Raw genomic sequence first — 19,904 nt, 5'->3', positions numbered from 1 at the left:
ACTTTTATGCTTTTTAACATGTTTACAGATATTAAAGTCATTTATGAAGCAGTGATTGTTTCATCATTAATTTTATTTATTACATGTTTTAACAAATCGAATGATCAAAATGGTTTGTAATTGGTACAAAATAATTTAAGATTAATATTAACATAAACTTAGGTTTTGAAAGAAAATTATTCAATGTTCAGTCAGTATCTAATCTTATTTTTGCTAAAGTAAAAACAAGGGCTATCACTCACTCTTCTTAGGCAACATGCTTTCTAATTCTCCAGCTTCACTCATTTCTCTTACAATATCCACTCCCCCAATGAGTTCTCCATTAATATACATTTGTGGATATGTTGGCCAATTACTAAACTTCTTCAATCCTTCCCTAACATCATTGTCTTGTAAGATATCAAATGTCTGGTAACTTGCTTTATAAGAATCTAAGATCGAGACTATTGTTCTAGAAAATCCACATCGTGGACTTGTAGGGCTTCCTTTCATGAACAGCATACAAGGTGCTTGATTTATTAACTTCTTTAGTCTATCCTCTAAATTATCTTTCACTTTACAGGTATCTGTTACACTAGAACGCAAGTCTTTGTTAGCAGCATGCTGTTTAACTTTGTCTGTTACAGCAGAGGGATTAGCTCCATCGACTCTGTCGATTATGGCACCACTTCTTGCTAAAACAACTGTTGGCACTGCAACAATGCCAGCCTTTAACGATACATCAGGTACTTTCTCAGCTTCAATCTTGGCAAATTTAACTCCTTTGTATTCTGCCAGTTTGTTCATTTCTTCAAGCACATCATTTATTTGAGAACACTGATCAGCCCATGGGGCATAGAAATGAATAACAGAAAGATCCTGTGACCTAATGTGACAAAAAAAACATGTTCTTGAGAATCTCAAAGTCTTCTATTTATCACCTCACTGTATCGCTAAAAATTCGTGACTTTCGATCCGAGGGGAATTTCCACTGTGACAAGAAAACGTGACGCACACACAAGCTGAATGTTTCATTTATAATGAAGATTAAATAATTATTCGAATATTATCAGCAGAATAAATTTTGTCTTAACACGACAAGAACGAGTAACATGATTGACAACTTTTTAAATGAGAAGCGAATTTTTTACAGCGGTATGTCAAATCGAGAGAGGTTATACTGGTTTCTTTCATCGAACCAATGAAACTGCAATTACTTACTTGATATATTCCTCATATTCTTGTTGAGAATTGAGATCGGTGACAGCCATTCTGTCACTGCAATGTTCTTTCTCTCGATATTTGTTAAATATACGTTACTAACGAAATAAAAAATACTTGAAACAAGCTTCTACTCCTCACGACGTCTACGTGACTTCTAACACGAGCTTTATGAAGGATTTGAGATTTCAAGGGTTAAGTTGGCGTTCTGCAAAACTACTGCTTCGACGCAGAAATTCACCAATCTTTTCCGAGTTCCAGTAGAATGTACCTGTTTCGCGAACGACAAGTCTAATATTTCAAAACAAGTTTAACTAGTGCCTTAATTATCGTTATCGCGGTACCTGTCACGCAATGATTGCATAATTAACACATATTTAGAATAAACTACCCATATTGTTCGTCTATTTTAACAAATATTGACAATTTCAGTGATTCAACTGAAGCTTGATTCAAATACGAAGGTGAAGTTTAGAATGCATTGTGAACACGTCATTATGAAAGAGGTTCTCAAATAGAAATTTCACAATGTAATGAGAGACAGTATTTCAATATTAAGATTAGTTCTAATAGGAACAATTTATTATTACTGAAGTAAGCATTCGCAGTAGTTCACACATTTTTCTGAACCCTGCACAAATTTATGCATTCCATTTCTAGTACTCTAATCCACTTGCAGTACTCAGAGTTTAAATGGAGCATAATAAAGACAGAATGTTATTATTACTGTTTGTTCAATATAAACTGACAGCTATCTATATCATCTTATTATTCTCTTTTGGAATCACTTTTGTCTCCTTTCTCTTCTTTTTATTTAACAAAGATCATTAAATAGATTCCCAGTCGCGCCTCTGACAAATACAAATACAAATGAATTGTTTCAAATCTCCCAAATTCGCTTCAAATCAAACTAATCTCGAAAATATGTGCCTTACACTATATAAACTAAAATTGATAAATCACGATACTATAGCAATAAAGAACTGTATTTCTCCAAATTTCAGAAATTATGTATACTTAGAATGACTCGAATCAGCGCTACAAAAATCTTCTCTATCTACCAATACAAAGTCCTATCGCTTCCAGGATTCCTGCATTTAGTGTATTATGCATAATAATCATTGCACAAGACTTATGACTCGTAACTACCAAACGCTCATCGACATCCACCAGATGTGTATCAAAAACTGAACGAACTGAATCCGCCACAGAAAAAGAAAGCCATGGAATGAGAGCCACTGACACAGGATTGTGCCCGATAAAAACAGGTGCACCATAAGAAAGTGACCAATCCCAGCCGCCATGGGCAGTTGGTCGTACGGGACGTTCGTCATCGGGGACGTCAGCAGGCAAAGGGGGGGGCGAGGGAGGAAAATACGAAGCGACGGCGAGGGCTGTCAAGACACCTCGCCCACAAAAAGCAGATGCAGATGCGACCGGGCGGCGAACACGTGCGACGATTTTTTTGTGACGGGCGCGCGGACACGCGGGTGCAATGTTCAAAAAGTTGTCGCGGAGCGACGCCCTCGAAGACATATCCAATTGGAGCACCAACGACGTGTTATGCCTGCTACGAAAGGTGAGTAAACTCCGGCGAATGTTCGCCTTGCGCGAGCCGATCCAGGCTCACAATCCTGAATGAACTACCTATTTTGTGCATGTGGAAACTCTCAACGCATTCTTGGATCTCTATTCAGGCACCATCTATCGACCGTAAATCCATATTATCAGGACTACTTGTCGCTAGATCACGAGGGATATAGGAGATGCTGTTGCTCGATTAGTAATCGTTTCTTCAATGAGTTTGATAGGAAAGCGAAGTAACATATGAATCTATAGCTGGAATAATACGAGAAATCAAATTGGTCGACTTTAATTTCTGTAAAATTTGAAGTCTTATCGTCCGAGCACGTGATCAGTGGTTAACTAGAAAAGTTGACGCGCATAAGTATACCTACTGCCATAAAATAATAAAATTATGCGTGGCTGTCGCATGAGGTGCTTATTTTTCAAATTGATTAATTTCACAGAACAAAAATATTTATATTTATTTTAAATATAAAAAGCTAGGCATTGATCAACTTTTACACTAGAATTTTACAAGACTCAAAAAATGAGTTTATCACTTTGGCCTGTGGAGGGGTCATATAACGCTGAATATATTTCTGGAGCCATTCTGATGAATTTGAACACCTTAATTAAGAATACAATATCTTGGAAACAAGACACATCACCTCTTAAATATTTTACCGCATTGTATCACTTTGGTATCGCTAGTTTCCTCTACTTTTCGTTTTATACAGTTGCTCACTTTGACATGTGAGCAGCTCGTATTACTGATAAGGAATTTTTGAACGATGTATCGCTTAGTTCCGATAAAGTAAGAAGCTAGTGGAGTTACACAGAGAATGCAATTGGTAATCGCTTGAAGAAACATGATCAATAGATACGAGTTGCGGTGATTCAGCTCGAGTCGTGACACTTTTAAACGGATTAGTACACCTCGCAGAACCATTGTCAAACAGCGACAAACCGGGAGTGCCAGAGCACATGTGTACAAACACTGGATCACGTGCATATTTTTAGCCTTTAAATAAAACGAATATGCGAAGTTCATGTACTATATTGCACTTTCTTTTCCGTGGGGAGAGTCGGCATAGGATCGTAACGGGAGTAGAGTATGAAAAAACAACTGTACAGGGGTATATAGGGGTCATGTGAACATTTCTGAACAAACGAAATGATATAATGACGAGAATCATCGACTGAATCTATTAAATGTCCTTATATCTGTGTTTTTTAGACAAAATACTATAAGTCATACATTTTCATTTCGAAGAAATCCACTTTCTCCGTTTTAAACTTTAATTTTGCATTTTAGATTTGTGTTTTATTATATCCTCGTTTCGTGATAGGAAAGTTTCTTCAGTTTGATCTTTTTCTGTTAGAAACACGTTGAATATCGCAAAATTGTTCGACGTTCTTCAGGCTATTTCATTTCTTGAAATAGAATATGTTTCTGAATCCTTCGTAGGCATATTTGTTCATATAGTGTAGATAAAATGGATCGTTTATATTCAAGCCGAATTTTTTTACCGTTTTAGACTTTCAAAAAATCGAAAACAAATTCTGAGATATTTATTAATGTCTCTACGATACATTTCTGTTACATGTATAGTTACTCGTATTTATTATGTTTAATATTTAAAATCTAATATTAAAATTAAAAATTTCAAGAAAACATTGGGAAATGTACAATTTTACTTGTGTTGTTAATGATTTAAATTGCTCACCGTGGATTAAAAGAGAAAATAATGAGAACCTATAACTCGCATTTAGCATTTTATATCGTTCTTATTGACACAAGTTTTTCAATATTAGGATTTATTTATTATAACATGTCGATTCTAATCTAAAGTGCTGATCACTAGTGGTGGCCTTGGCATTCAACGTGTTAAATAGTTATTAAAATGTAAACCTACATTTTTTGAAAAATGTATTTTATGTCGTTTTGTCTTATAGTTACGTATCCTCGGAGAATAATATTCGAATAATAAGGTATATAATTTTCTCTACAGCCTCATTCATAGACTAGAATATTACAATTTTTAGTATATCAGTAAGCTTTAGTGATACTTTACATGTATTAAACGCGTTACTATCACAACACTTCCTGTGTACTATGGACAGTAATGATTCACAGATATAGACACAAGCTGTTTTTTTACAGAATGGTTTGGAGAATTGTTGTAATGCTGTTGCAAAGCGACAAATCAATGGCGATGAGTTATTGGTGAGTAAATTACTCGGAAATAATTCCGATGATTTTTTTTTGTTTACGCATCATTGGTAAACGTAGACATCATACTATAGGTTTATTAATATTTGTTAGTAGTGTGCATACTGCATACACACGTTGATAACAACTTGTCGCTTGAATCGATAATGAGACATTCAGCGATCCAAGCGATGCGTTCATTAAAAAATCTTTGGTCTAATAAAAAGACAAATTGAAACATAAAATATTTGGCGATTTATAATAATTCTATGTAAAAAAAATTAGTTCAACGTATGAAATTAAGTTTTGTTGCAGAATATATAATTTTCGAGAAAAATTGATTTTGAAAGTACACGAAACACAAAATCCCAGAAAAGTAACTTTTTAAAAAAGAATGTTACGAAAAATGTTATACTTTTGATGCACCATATTTCACGAATTCTTTTACGAGAATTTATTAATTTTGTATGATTCTATCAGAAAGATATTTTACTTTGTGTAAGAAATACGGGGAAACTGAAGAAGAGATAAATGTACAAGCCGGAAATGAAGGAAATAAATAAATAAGATATGACACAAGTTTGAAATTTAATTGAAAAGTAAAAGGAAAAAACAATGTATAAGTATCGTAAAACTTGAGAATATCAATCTCTATAAATTGAGAATATCAATTTTACTAAAAAAATGGATTCGATACATTTAACTATTTTGACTATAATAAGATTCTAATTAGGCATTATTAAAATACACCATATTCTTTCGCATATAATTGAATACAAAATATCTTAAAAACAAAAATTCTTTATTTTTCCTTCTACTTTTCATAGTTAATCCTCTGAATACATGCAAAACAATTCGTGAGTTACCACATTCTTCTATGCAAGATTATTTTACATAACTCATTGAAAAAAACACTCCTCTTGAAACTAGTACTTGAATAGAATAGAAACTTCAGAAACTTGAGGAAAGTTATAACTGCTGAGGTAGAGAAAACGCGGGGAGTACCATTCATAAACTCGACGCTGACTCGTGTTTCGTTTCGACCGGCGCGTGCTCGCTTATGCCTCTCTTAATTAATTGTAATTATTCCAGCACTTGACAGAAGGGAAGTTGTCTCTGTGGAAGGGTGACCTCACGCGTCCATTGATATGGTAAGAGAACTAAATACATGCGTTGCCTCATTTCTCTGTGCCTTAGTAGAATAGTATAGGCCTGTTCCCAGCAAATAGGATTACAAAGTCTGTGTCACGGTCTAACGGTTCATCTCTGAAGAATCTCCTTGAGACACGCCTCTGGATCACACGGTTGCTTTCATGTAGACCATATGCATCAAAATGTCTAATAAAATGCTTACTGCTGCTCAGTATGACCAAAGGTGAAGGTACAGTTGAGAGCAGTTGAGTTTGGTCTTGGTTGCATTAAGTCGTTTGAACGGTGCAGCTGGATATGCACTGTCTGACCCATGCGTGCCAAATAGAGTGCAACTATGCGTACACTGTCGTCTATTATGCTTTCATTTCTGTACAACACTTTTAACTTGTTACTATTACCTCTTCAAGACATTCAATCTTAAGATTTATGAATCTAAAACTTTTGAAAAGGAAACACCATTTATTGATACTGCATCTTTAAAATTAAATGAAGAAATTGGGTAATTGGATTTTGTAATTGTGAAATATAATGAAAGTATACTATGTCAGAAATGTTGTAGTCTATCTTTATTTGTTCTTTAAAAAATATCATCTAGGGTGAAAAGATACATAAACTTTAGATCCCATTTTCAGTGAAATTTTAATTTTTATAATTACTCTATGTTTAATTTATATAATATAAAGGTTTACGTAACGTAATGTTTTATATGTTATATATGTATCAAACATTTATAGATTCGAATTTCTTTTTACCAGGAATAATTAATTATTACAAACTCTTTCTAGTGAAACTAGCAAGTGTTTTGTAAGAGAATAATATACAATTACAAACAAAAAATATTCCTCTACTCTTATATGTAATATCCTTTAAGTCCAAACTCATTCCCATCTGTAACTTTAATTCTAGAAGTTCGAGGCTCCAGCAAACGCTCAATAGAAAAATTTGGCGAGCGATGCCCGTAGAAAGCACCGTGCGACGCAGTGTGCATATCGATAACGAGGTTCAACGGCTCGAACAAAATTCAAATATGCTGTAGCTAGCAAATCTGAAGGCCATGCTAAGATAATAGTCTCGTCCGTCATTCGATTCGACTACAAGTTGTGCCATAAGCACGTAATTCTATCGTGTGGGCCGTCCTTGATCATTCAATGTATCGTACTGACGCTGGGAAATTTATCATCTTCTTTTATTGAGGAAATTTCATTCGAGAACAACGCGATCGTTAATGTAAATTGTCAGACATATATTAGTGATCATTTTATCGTATATTCAATTTTGTTATTAAATCCTTCAAAGCGTTGATCCTATTCTTTCGAGCAGTACAGTGAAAACAGGAAATTAAATATGACTATTGTCTTCTTGTAGGAGTCTCTGGACGTTTGTAGAAGAGTTGAGGAGGATACCAGAGAAATACGTGAGGGACAAGGCACTCGAATCTCACAAAAATGAGGATCACCTGAGCGATACTAGTTCCTGGGGAACAGATTTCGAGGATGAAACGAACGAGGAAGCCTCCTCGCAAGAAGTCCAGAAAAGACAATCGAACCACGGGATTGTCAGTAAGCAAAGTGTGCAAGACAATACAGACTCGAAGCAGGTGGATATCATCAAACAAGAGGATGAAGGAACCTATGCCAATTGTGGTTCCTTTCAGGGTGAAGAGAACTTGTATGTAAACTGCAAAGAGCCGAAGACTGTAACCCCCAAAAATGTATCCAGAGTGCTTAGCCAGACTGAGAAGTCGTTGGCCGAACAGCTAAAGGAACAACTGCAATTGAGGAATACCCAGAAACCAATAGCTAAGCCGAAACCGCAATCGTTGCTTGACAGAAAAGTCAAAGCTACGTTCTTGGGAAACAACCAGCCACAGAAATCATTTTTGCACACTGCTTCGAAAGCGAAGACAAACGATCTTAGTCGGGCACAAAGTTAGTAGACATTGTAAATATGACTGCAGTTGTAAAGCAAACTGGCACAAGTCAAGCATTTCCATTTTTAGCTATTGACAAGATATCAATAAACTTCAGTATTCCACGTTAAATAGTTCATAGGTAATTTACAATTATTAAAAAATTCTGTTGGAAAATTTTCCTAAACAAAATCATGGTACGATACATTATATGCATTTCGTTGTGTTTTAGAATATAGGAAAAAATGGGAGTGTATACGTCGTAAAGAACTTGTCGCCGAGGGATTAGAAAGTTGAACATTAATTGTGTTTTATAGCTTCTACTTGCTAAAAATATAGATTTCATTTTTAAGGAGAAATTTCGTAACAATTTGACTTATGTTTTCTTGTTTTACAACCACAGATAAAGAAAGTATTACGTTAAAGATTAAGTGTAAATCAGAGTTAACATTTGATTTAATTTATGGTTACAGAAAGGATGAATGTACCCCCGCCACCTGAACCAAAGAGGAACAAAGATCAGTCGGTTTTTGTGGAGAAGTCTAACAAAGATCAAACAAAGCCTCCAGCCACACTGAGGAACCTTGATCTCGTCGCTAATTTACCAACCAGAACAGAAGAGAGTGAAGACGAGTATGAAGTCTTCGATGAACAAATTATCGAGCAGAATCAAAAGAAAAACATGCTAAGAGTGGATAGCAAACAGTCGCTGACCAGTGGCCATCAAAGTTCTGTAGAAAGTGTTTATCAGCCACCTAGTGTTACCAGCTACGAAGAAGAGGAGGAACATTATGAGATTTACGAGTCCATTACGGAAACAGTACGTTTGAAGAATGGTTTTTGCTCTACGATTTTAGTTGGACAAAAAGTTGAACGGCTCTTATGATCTTTTTTTAGCCAGATGATAATGGGTACTATTTAAATCCCATTCAGAGAACGAACACAGAGCCGCCACCGTTGCCTACGAAGACGTCTGCCTCTCCCTCTCCAACTTCGAATTGGTCCAGTTCGGAGAAATTGAAGGGTTGGTACTCTTACTCATATTACGATATTATGATATTAATTGATACGTTAATGGTTTGCAAATCTATGTTTATCAAGACATTTTCCAAGGTAGTAAATACTAAATAAAGCAGTTCTCATGATAAAATAAAACTGTTACGTCAATGGTAAAACGGTCGATAAAAGAAGAAAATAGACGGAGGACGTTGGATAGGGGATGCAACGTGTTACGCTAGGGAGCAAAAAATGCAGGCCACATTGAAATTAAAAGAGTAAAACGCTCGGTAGAACAACTTCCCATAAACATCTGGGCGGCAAATGGTTGACTACGATATTCCTGCAACCTGATGCACAAATGTAATTGCAGTCAGTCATGAACCAACTATGGTTCTCTTTATTTCAAGTTACTTGATTCTTCTGGATGATATTGATTTAAAATGACATAGTGCTTCATTTTCACGTGTTCAGTTAACAAGACAATAGTGAAATTAATTCTTAAGAATTACAAGAATTAATCGTGTGTTCTGATTGTAAGTTCTCTAATATGAAAAACGATAAGGACAAGTGCAATACTCCAAAACCGTTGGTCAAGTTTAAAAAGAGAACCGTAGGGGAATTGTATTTTTTTAAAAGCTGATAAAACATCACAGAATGAAACAAAATATTACGTAATCTAATCAGTAGAGAATCGAAGAGGAAACAGTGTAATGGAATGTGTTCCTGCTTTTATCTAAGGTTGAGCAAACAGCTCTTAGGAGGTTTAGGCGCTCGTCTGGCTGATGAAGTATCCGATATGATAGTGAGGATCAAACGAGGACTCTCTACGTGTTGCTATTCTCAACCACCTGAGCCACCAGGTACAACAACAAACATCTCATGAAATGAATCCTCTGCTCGCAATACTTACACAACTTTCTCAAACGTTGCACGCTTCGAGACTGATCCATAGAATCGCTGTTGCGTTCTCAATGAAATATTTCCTGATCAAATGTTTGCTGTTACCTTTTTTCCTAAATTGGAAGGGAGACGAGGCTTAAACAACCCTAGAAAATGTATATATTCAGAGTAGTATATTTTTGAACTTTGTGGAGATTGCGTAGCCCCATGCTGAGAGACCAACGGATGGTCAAGTTTCATAGTTTAGTCGAGTTCTTCTTGAGTTAAATGTCAGACAGTGCAGTGATTTCGTCGCGGTCGGATCGGAGCGAAAAACGGGAAATTGTGAACATTTAAAAAGATACGATACTTACTAAGATAAAATACTAATAATAAGTGCGCGAAAGGTTTCTTAATTTTGCTTCAATGTTTAAACTGCTACGAGATCTGTTTAATTTGATCGCAACATTTCGTGTTTCGTCGTATGTCAACAAGTTAAAACTTGTGCTAACAAGCTCATGCTCGTAGCCAGATACCTGCAGCTCTATATATGTTTCTGGAATCATTCGATGTTACCTAACAAAATCGCGGAGTGATTTTTTATTTCGTTTTTCGCCAGTTTCGACGTTACCAGCATCACGAAACTGGTAATCCTTGAAGTTGATCTTCGCGTGATTTTGTTTACGGTCATCTGCGAGTTAAAAACCGGCCGCAGGCGCGTTGCTCCCTGCCCAGTGCTATTTTTGCACTAGATTAGATTGGTTGAATCATTTAAGCCGTGATCTTGTTTTGAAACTAAAAGACGCGTTTGTCTTGAGACAGTCATGGACAAAGAAAGATCCGATGACGACGTGCTGGTGCACATACTTCTGTTAAACGCGTGAACGACCAAACACAAACTACGATTTAGGTGTAACACGTTTTTGTGAGAAACGATTTACGAAAATGGCAACCATTATTGGAGATTCGAAAAGGAACGTGTCGTTAAATACTGCGATACGCCGTCAAGCTAGTCTCTCAGAGTGTCTGACCCAAGCAACCCTCACGCAAGCTCGTCTCAATTTAGCAAGTTAGTGATATACTGGTTTAATTTCGTATCAACAATTTTCAAAGTCTTCGGAAGGTTCAAACGTGTTTTAAACGCACCGTCACTCATACAAAAACAATTTTACTGAAGTCATAGTTGCGGTTTCATGACTGATTCTCGTAGGCGTAATCTCTGATGTCTGTTGACTTGTATCAATTTAATAGTGTTTTTGATAATATCGTGAGAAAACGTAGCTTATACTTTAAAGTGTGAATCACTAACAACAGACCCATGAAAACCTTGACCATTAAAATTCAGAATTCAAAGTAGGTTTAACTCGTACTGCTTTCGTTGCAGAACGATCTCCTGAGAAGAAATCAGCGACGCTGCCTCATTCCAACAGTAATACATCATTATCATCGGAAAGAGCAACGAGACCATTGCCACCGCCACCTGAGAGGCATTCCTACATCGACAAACCTTGGTTCCATAATATTACAAGAGAACAGGCGACAGCTCTCATTAAAGAACGTGTGTACATATTTTATTATTTGCGTCTTTCAATCAAAAGTCAAATATTTAGATTTAAGTTTTTTCCAGAAGAAAAGTTTAAACACTTATCAAGTTTCATAAAATCTTATGAGTTGTATTTAGGATAAGGGCACCAATTATGTACTATGTACTGATCAATTACATATATACTGTGGTCACCTTTTTTATTTCCATATAATATAACAAATTGAGCAGTTTGATTTTAAGCAATATTTGATTTTATTAAAAAAATTGGTGCTGCATCTTACATGTGAAAATAAAAGAGAGCAACAGTAATTGATCAACACGCAGTAATTGACACTCTTAGTTTAGATGTTACTTCATTTCTTTTCATTAATCTTATGTGATTTCTGACATATAGAAAGTACTTACGGTAATCCACAAGACGGATACTTCCTTTTGAGACCGTCGACCACGAACGTGAATAATCCGCTGGCCCTAGTCCTCTGGTACAAGGATAAAGTTTACAATGTCCCGGTCAGGAAAAGGCCAGATAACAGGTAAGGATTTACATTCAAATTTGCAAAGCATTTTCTGTCCGTATATATCACAGTTGCGTACGGACTTTTCCTGTAACAAAAATACGCATAATATTTTATATCAATGGTACAGATGTATTAAAAGTATTCGAATACTTGAACAATCTGTAAAACAAAAGATACGACGTATCGCGTGACGAAAACTAACAAACTTAAAGAGTTTAAAATTAAACTGAGAAATATTTGTTTTGCTGATAGGTATGCATTAGGCTTCGCGAAGGCGAATGAACAGTCATTTTCAAGTGTGGAAGAAATTGTAACGTTTTATATGAGGGAAGAGCTGCTACTTCATAGCGGTGGCATGCAAATGGGAAGTACGAAATTGACTGACACACCGCCCAAGTAAATTTATAGATGATCTTAAGCGATAGAGAAACGCAAGTGTCCTTAATACTTAAGATAAACTTGTATAATGCAAATACTTTCCGACCAAGAATCCTGGATAAGGTTTGAGCAGAAGCAATCTATATGTATTTATTTGAAGAGTGCCTTTTGTAATTGTGAGAGAAACTTGAACAGCGTAAATTTAATTTTGTACATTTTTTACCGAGTTGTATTTACCAATGAATTTAAATTGTAGATTATAATATGCGTGAATGAAAATGTTTATTATTATACCAAGAAAATGGATCTCTTCCAGGAAGGTAAATCAAACATGTAATATTTTTAATACGAAGAGATACCAATTGTATTTTTGTTAATTTTAGATTTAAATATTCAATTTTCGAATATCATTATCTTAAGCTACATGTTAGTCATTTTATACACATATCAATACACGACTCATTGTTTTTTATGTGTACCCGTTTTCTGTAAGTTTTTTGTAAGATAGTCTTAAGAAGCAAAATTTTAATTAGCTGATAACGCGTGCTGCATATATGTAAATAAAATGTGCCTTTTAAATTTGTATGTAAGTTAGAGTATTTCGAGATATCGTCGAAGATCTTTTATACTGTATTTGGTTTATTCTTGTTTTTAACTTTATGAAAATAAATCATGCAATATATTTACTGTGTTATTCCTTCTTCGAATCTAGATGGTAGAAAACACTGTTTGGTGTGTTATTTTTAACTATTCAAATATGAACAGTAGGCAATCAAAATATTCATGAATAGACTGTGGATCTTTATGAATTTTATGACAAATTTCGATATGCAAAAACGTACAGAATTCATATAATATACAAAATTCGACAAAATATCAAAAACTATAAACACACTTTATAGCATATTTGGAATTTGAAAAAAATCTCTAATTAGGTTGCACCTCTCTATTTATATTTATAAAAACCGTAAAACAACTCAAGATTATCTTAAGGTTATTTCAAAGTTAAATAAAAGCTGCTTAAGGTTCTTCCAATTAACAATCTTTCGAATAAAAAGAAATTGAAAAGGACATATTGTTACCAAGGTCAAAAGTGAAAGAACAGTACCATTAAGGTCATCTCAAGATCACTTCAAGATTACTTAAAAATCTTCAGTGAACAAAAAATGGAAGAATAACAATTTCCTAAAATATTTTATAAAATATTTTTTAAAAGAAACTTAAGACTTAATCAATCGCAGTCCCCTCCATTCATTATGACAAGCAACACAATCGAAATTCTTAAATACGAATCAATGCCTTCGCCTATTCGTCGCTTAGTGTTTATCTAAATTTTCAGCGATAATGATAACGATAACACCGATTAAGTAAATACTACTGTGGTCAAGTGTTCAGTTTATGAAATTTACAGCAATTGTGTGCTGCTGCGGTCACACATAGTCTTAATCACGAGAACATTTTGGTCGTGCAGTGATAATATACATGTGCATATACATGTGTACATCCATCGTTTAAAGTTTAAGACGTGCATATTTACTGTCAATTTAACGTTTCTTAACGGTGTATTCGCGCGGTGAATTTGTGTATGTACGCGTGAACTTTGAACCAGTTACACAACGATTGCAGGAGAACTAGAAGCACGAGAGAAGACGGTCCCGTGCATTCGACTTATTCGTTAACAATAGCGCTCTTAATACCGCGGATCCTCGCCTGTTCCGACCAAACCATTTATACACGAACGACGGTTGTCCTGAAGGGAACCTCGACCTCTCCAGAGATTATATAACCCAATAATTCATGTGAGAAGCAACAAAATATACTCGTCAAAATTCCATTCCATCCGTGTGCAACGCAGATATAATGCAATAATAACTCGTACGAAAGAAGAAGAAAAAAGTAGAAAATAAACTTACTAGAAATGAAAACCTTCCGGAGCCCTTCCCTATAAGATCTTTCGTTTGCTAGACACTTCGAATTCAACTCCGCGCTATCGAACGAGAATCGCAAGGAAATCGTTGGGAATCGACCGAAACGAGGATTTCAGGGTGAAGCGTATCGCGCGGGAATCGGTGTTCTCGAATTTAATCCCGACAGGTGGAAAGGTAATGCATGTTGAAATTCCCTAGATTTGTCGGTGGTAGTTACTTTCGTGACGTCACGTTGCTGTCGATCAACGAGCGCTGTAGTGGGAGGATGTAGCGATGAAATACGCGACAGGTTGTGTTGTGCGCACCGCCTCGTTAACTGCTTATGACTGAACGCCAATTGAACGATTCATTTAGCTTGTCACTTGGAGCATTTTAAGTAGCGCCTCGTAGATCCAGAGCGTTGGATCCAGCATGATCCATGAATCGTGAACGATCGCGATACGGTTGTCGATAGTGTCGGTCCCCCGTTTCTGAACAGTGACAAAACAATGTTGATACATGAGTAAGCCGTTACAGGTGCGTAGTTTTGAGCGAGAATAGTGGTGCGTTAGATATGAAACGTTAATTATTGGAGAAATCCCCTCCCCCCGGGAAGCAATGGAAGATGAACAACCGGCAAGGGAAGCCAAGATCTGCGGGGTTTGCGGCGATCGCGCGCTCGGTTACAACTTTAACGCGGTGTCGTGCGAAAGTTGTAAAGCTTTCTTCCGTAGAAACGCATTAAAAAATAAGGTGACAAGTTTTAAAGTGCTTCACGTTTCCCTGTTTAGTCCCCTAGGCACCTAGGTCATTAGTCCTATAGGATGTTGTTTAACTTTTCTTTCCTTCTGTCAACACACTTATGTCTTTTAGAGTAATGTTTTATGGCTTTATTTTCTGCTACTTGAACCTGATGCTGTGACGCAAACGGGCAGCATCACTAGTTAAATCAAATTTGAATTTAATTAAGTGATTACCATTCAGCAATAAGGTGACAGAAAAGAGATCAATGTTTACGATCTCTTGAATTATTTATATAGTAATGACAGATACGTTGTGGTTTATTGTATGTGTCAGTGCATTATTGTACAGTCATGATTAAATTGCTAAAGATTTTAATGAAATTTGTACATTATAATTTAAAATATGTATCGCAAAGTGTTTATATTTGTGAACTTTTCTGGAACTTGTATAAAGATTCTATGTATACGTTTCATCAAATCTTATCAAAAGTTTTGGAACTCATTTATATGCTTGTGACAAATTTTATTTAAGATGGTGTGGAGAATATTTCAGAACCAGATGTATAGGATAACATATAGAAAAGTAGTTTTATATGATGCAATGCGAAATTCTGTTTCTGAAATATTAGTTGTTCTAACTTAGAATAATGATTGATCACTATCAGTTAGTCTTCTCATGTTTTTAAGTAGTCTACAAATAGTCAACAAGTATTTTCTACTTTGCTTTTTGAATCTTTTAAAGATTTCATTATAGATCAATGTTTATAGCTATTTGATGTTCTACCAACATGCCTAGGAATCAAATTATAAATCCATAAAGCACTTTTTCATTTTTTATTGCATAAAAAGGGTCTGCATGCTTAAATTCATCCTATTACTTTAGAATATCCTATATAAACTTAAGATTTAATATTGTTGATCAATTAAGTTTGCACTAATAGTCCTGAAATATGTATTCTTACAGGATTTCCGGTGTCCTTTTACAGAAAATTGTAATATTACACCAGTTACCAGACGATTTTGTCAAAAATGTCGTTTGGACAAATGTTTCAGTATAGGTATGAGGAAAGAATATATTATGTCCGAAGAAGACAAAGTATTAAAGAGGCAAAAAATAGAAGAAAATCGGGCAAAGAAACGACCTTTAGAAAATGCAAAACCATCAAAATCTAAAAAAAGTTGCACAGAGTATAGCAAGTTTGATGATGCCTCTGTATCCGTTAATTTAGTTGCATCAACTGTATCAGATACATACTTCTGGGAATCAGATAGAAAATATACTGATTTAGATGCAAATAGGCAAAATTTAACCGAAAGTATGAGTCCTGTAACTGCAGCCAGTGTTCCAAGTCCTTCTAGTCCACCAGAAAATAGAATTATAATTGGATCAAAAACACTAGATATGATGAAAGATTCTTCTCAAAATTTTAGCTCTAGCTTTGAGAGTTTTGATCATTCTCCTTCGAATGAAGAAGACAAAAGTGATGTGAAAAGACTAAAGATGACTTTGCCTTTTCCTACACAAAGTCCTCAGAGTTTCGAAAAGGTTAAGCCTTCGTATCATAGTTCAGAGAAAGAGAAGAAATCAGTAATAAGTTCAAAAAAATTTGAACAAAATGTGCTAGATCTTAATTCTGAATTTGGTTCTACTAACAATGAATTGTTAAAATATTCACCTGAATTCGACAGTATGTCTAGTTCTGATAAATTTCATCATAGCCCTGTACAAAATTCCACATATTCTGATTATTCACCTCAACCCAGAAGAACAAATTTTGATGGGAATGTAGGATTGAATGCAAGTTCACAAACCTATCCAGAAGAGCTGATAGTATGTCAAAAACCACATAAAGAAACGTGTCCTAAGAAAGATAACTTGAGTGCTAAATTTATGGAAGATCCAGAGTTAGTCACAAAACTCATTAATAATTCCAATTTTTTATCAAAAGTATTTCAAAATCAGGAAATACTTTTAAAGATTATGACAGATTCTGCTATTGTTAGCAAATTAGAGGAAGATCCACAAATTTCAGAAATCCTTAGAGAAAATAGTGCCATTGATGAAAGAGAGAGAAAATCTGAGAGCGACATAAATATTCAATTTAAAGATAACTTAAAGCCTACTAGCATTTCAAGTTCTGTATTAAAGCAAACAAATAAACAAAGACAAGTACAACATCCTATCTTGACAGACTTAATCACAAATTCTAATCAAGAAGAATCTAGAAAGGAACAAGAACCTAGCAGTAGTAGTGACTGGAATAAAAATGTAACAGATGTCACAAAAGATGTGGTTCAAGATGTACAAAGGTGAATATCATTAAAACTTAAATCAAAATAGTTTTTAACAACAAAAATCAATATTTCAGTAACTTATCAATTATTAATTTTTTTAGGGTCCCAATTGTAGCAAATTCCATTGAATCTATTTTGTGTGAAGCAATTAAATTAGAGTTTTCAGCATATTCTGGTCTTGGTGGAGTGGAAACTAGGAGAGAATTGAATGATGCTGAAAGAGCAAAATTAAATGAATTAATAGTGGCTAACAAAGCATTATTAGCTCCTTTGGATGAGGACATAACAAATTTAATTGGCGAAGACTGTAAAATTAAGGTAATTTTTAGCGTGATTACTAATATGGAGAAAACTGTAAAATTTATCAGCCATAGTAATTACTGACATTTGATAAAAATATGATTATATTACAGAATATTTTTAGCCAATCTGATCCAGGATTATTAGATGTTATAAATTTAACTGCTATTGCTATTAGACGTTTGATAAAAATGGCAAAGAAAATAAACGCTTTTAAAAATATGTGTCAAGAAGATCAGATAGCTCTACTGAAAGGAGGTTGCACAGAAATGATGATTTTAAGATCGGCAATTAATTATGATGCTGAGAAAGATATGTGGTTGATACCACATAGTCAAGAAAGTATATCAAACATAAAAGTGGATGTTCTAAAAGAAGCAAAGGGGAATCTTTATGCTGAGCATACGCGATTTATTAGTAGTTTCGATCCAAAATGGAGAGACGAAAATATTATTTTAATTTTAAGCGCAATTGCTTTGTTTACACCTGACAGACCAAAAGTGGTACATAACGACGTCATCAAATTAGAGCAAGTAAGTGAATTACAATTTTTTTCATTCCTGTAAATTACAGTAGTGGCATACCATCTTACAAATATCAATGATTTGGACTCAACTGTCAAATGAGAAGTAATCGTCCGTGCTATTTGTCATTAATCGAATTCCCCTTTTTTACTTGAAATTTTTATTTTTATAATAATTTAGATACGTGTATTCAGGTATCACATTTATAATTACTTTCATATTCAACAAATAGTATTTTTAGCGCGTATTGAAATTTTATTGGCCACTATTGTATGTATACTATAATTATCTAAATTAATTGTAATTGTCTTTTTTTTTACAGAATTCTTATTATTATTTACTCAGGCGTTATTTGGAAAGTGTATATCCAGGCTGCGAAGCCAAATCTATGTTTTTAAAATTAATTCAGAAAATATCTGATTTGCATAGATTAAACAATGAAGTCGTTGGAGTTTATCTTAATTTAAATCCATCAAGGGTGGAGCCACTTCTTATAGAGATATTCGATTTAAAACATTGATTCGACGTTTTATCTGTGCAATAGTTTCAATGTATTAGAAGAATAACTAATTCCATTATTTTAACAAATTTGAAAGAAGGCCGTTAGAGGGGTGTTGTAGTAATCGTATGATTTTACGAATAATACACAGTGATAATATGTCAAATACCTAAAAGTAACTGACGTAAAATCATGATCAATTACCTGAAACAGAGTATATGATTAAAAATATATGCACATGTGCATATACTAGACATTACCATCCATATGGATAAACAATATAGCAAAAAGATATTACTCATTTTGACTCCATAAATATATGGAAACAAGATAATGTAATATTAATGTAATTAATTCCTCGTTCGGAATATAAAAGTTGTATATAATCAAAGTTCTTGTGTAAAAAGAGATATCAATTATATCGTTGAATCAATATTTAATAGTGTATGATAAATGGAGATTATAGTTCTAATTGAACATAAAAGTATTTCATCGCATCATTTCTCGAGTACTGATGATAAACGTCTAAACATAGATTTAATGTAAATCTACAATTGTTACAAATGTTATGTATATTTTGTCAAAAGTATCTAACTGTTATGTCTAGAGAGAATATTTGTTATGCTTATAGCAAGTTCTATAACTTCATATTTGATATGTTGTTGCGTGCAAAAGAAGAAAAGTATTTGTTTTAAACGGCTGTACATGAATTTTTGGTATAGAAATATAAGATAGCATAAAGGAATATGTTAGACATGACCTGAATAATGTACGTTCATGTTATGATGATTGAAATGTACACAATTGTGATATCGCGTCAAAATATATTTTTCAAAGACTTGTTATACTTCTCTCTAAACAAATTATTTGAGTCCCTTGTTAATATTGTCAGAGTAATACATGTTACAAATGATTGAAAAATCGAAAACGTGTATGTACCTTCTTTAACGTTACTCAGTGTTGTTGCTTGTAATGTCATAACCAAGCAAATGTAAAAATACGATCAGAAGAAAGCTTGTGGATGCCACGAAAAATGTCACGCTAACGAGCACAAGAAGAAATTGTAGTGAAACCCTAACAATTACTGAACAGCCCCAAACCAGCCAGTCCCATAACGACTTCAGTATCATTTTTTTCACACTTTAGGATTTGTTCAGAAAAATTAAAAAATTTTGTTTTAGATGCGTCATTTTTACGATTAAATTTTCATCACAAAACCAGACATTGTACATAGAATTAGAAGAACTGAATAAGAATGTCAATTGTTATATTAAAAC

General features: G+C 34.4%; 3 protein-coding genes across 3 annotated transcripts; 2 read left to right on the top strand and 1 right to left on the bottom strand.

Annotated features, from left to right (window-relative positions):
- Positions 1–57: 57 nt before the first annotated feature.
- Grx3 (Glutaredoxin 3) lies at positions 58–1,418 on the bottom strand. Its single transcript, XM_076385397.1, has 2 exons — positions 1,201–1,418; positions 58–865 (listed from the first exon to the last, which is right to left on the bottom strand). Exons 1-2 carry the CDS (start codon positions 1,248–1,250, stop codon positions 235–237), a joined length of 681 nt encoding a protein of 226 aa, XP_076241512.1. The 5' UTR covers positions 1,251–1,418; the 3' UTR covers positions 58–234.
- A 1,188-nt stretch (positions 1,419–2,606) lies between these two features.
- Positions 2,607–13,029, top strand: LOC143182834 (uncharacterized). The gene is made up of 9 exons (XM_076384105.1): positions 2,607–2,779; positions 4,931–4,993; positions 6,071–6,129; positions 7,496–8,058; positions 8,513–8,859; positions 8,937–9,063; positions 11,302–11,475; positions 11,858–11,996; positions 12,234–13,029. The coding sequence occupies exons 1-9, from the start codon at positions 2,696–2,698 to the stop codon at positions 12,379–12,381; spliced, it is 1,704 nt and encodes a 567-aa protein (XP_076240220.1). The 5' UTR covers positions 2,607–2,695; the 3' UTR covers positions 12,382–13,029.
- A 1,503-nt stretch (positions 13,030–14,532) lies between these two features.
- Hr96 (Nuclear hormone receptor HR96) lies at positions 14,533–19,903 on the top strand. The gene is made up of 5 exons (XM_076384104.1): positions 14,533–15,019; positions 15,974–17,319; positions 17,406–17,622; positions 17,718–18,137; positions 18,451–19,903. Exons 1-5 carry the CDS (start codon positions 14,885–14,887, stop codon positions 18,646–18,648), a joined length of 2,316 nt encoding a protein of 771 aa, XP_076240219.1. The 5' UTR covers positions 14,533–14,884; the 3' UTR covers positions 18,649–19,903.
- Position 19,904: the final 1 nt, after the last annotated feature.

This window comes from Calliopsis andreniformis, chromosome 9, assembly GCF_051401765.1.
Source record: "Calliopsis andreniformis isolate RMS-2024a chromosome 9, iyCalAndr_principal, whole genome shotgun sequence".
In the NCBI taxonomy this organism is placed as follows: Eukaryota; Metazoa; Arthropoda; class Insecta; order Hymenoptera; family Andrenidae; genus Calliopsis; species Calliopsis andreniformis.
The sequence above is the reverse complement of the archived record's forward strand: the minus strand, read 5'-3'. Positions and strand labels throughout refer to the sequence as shown.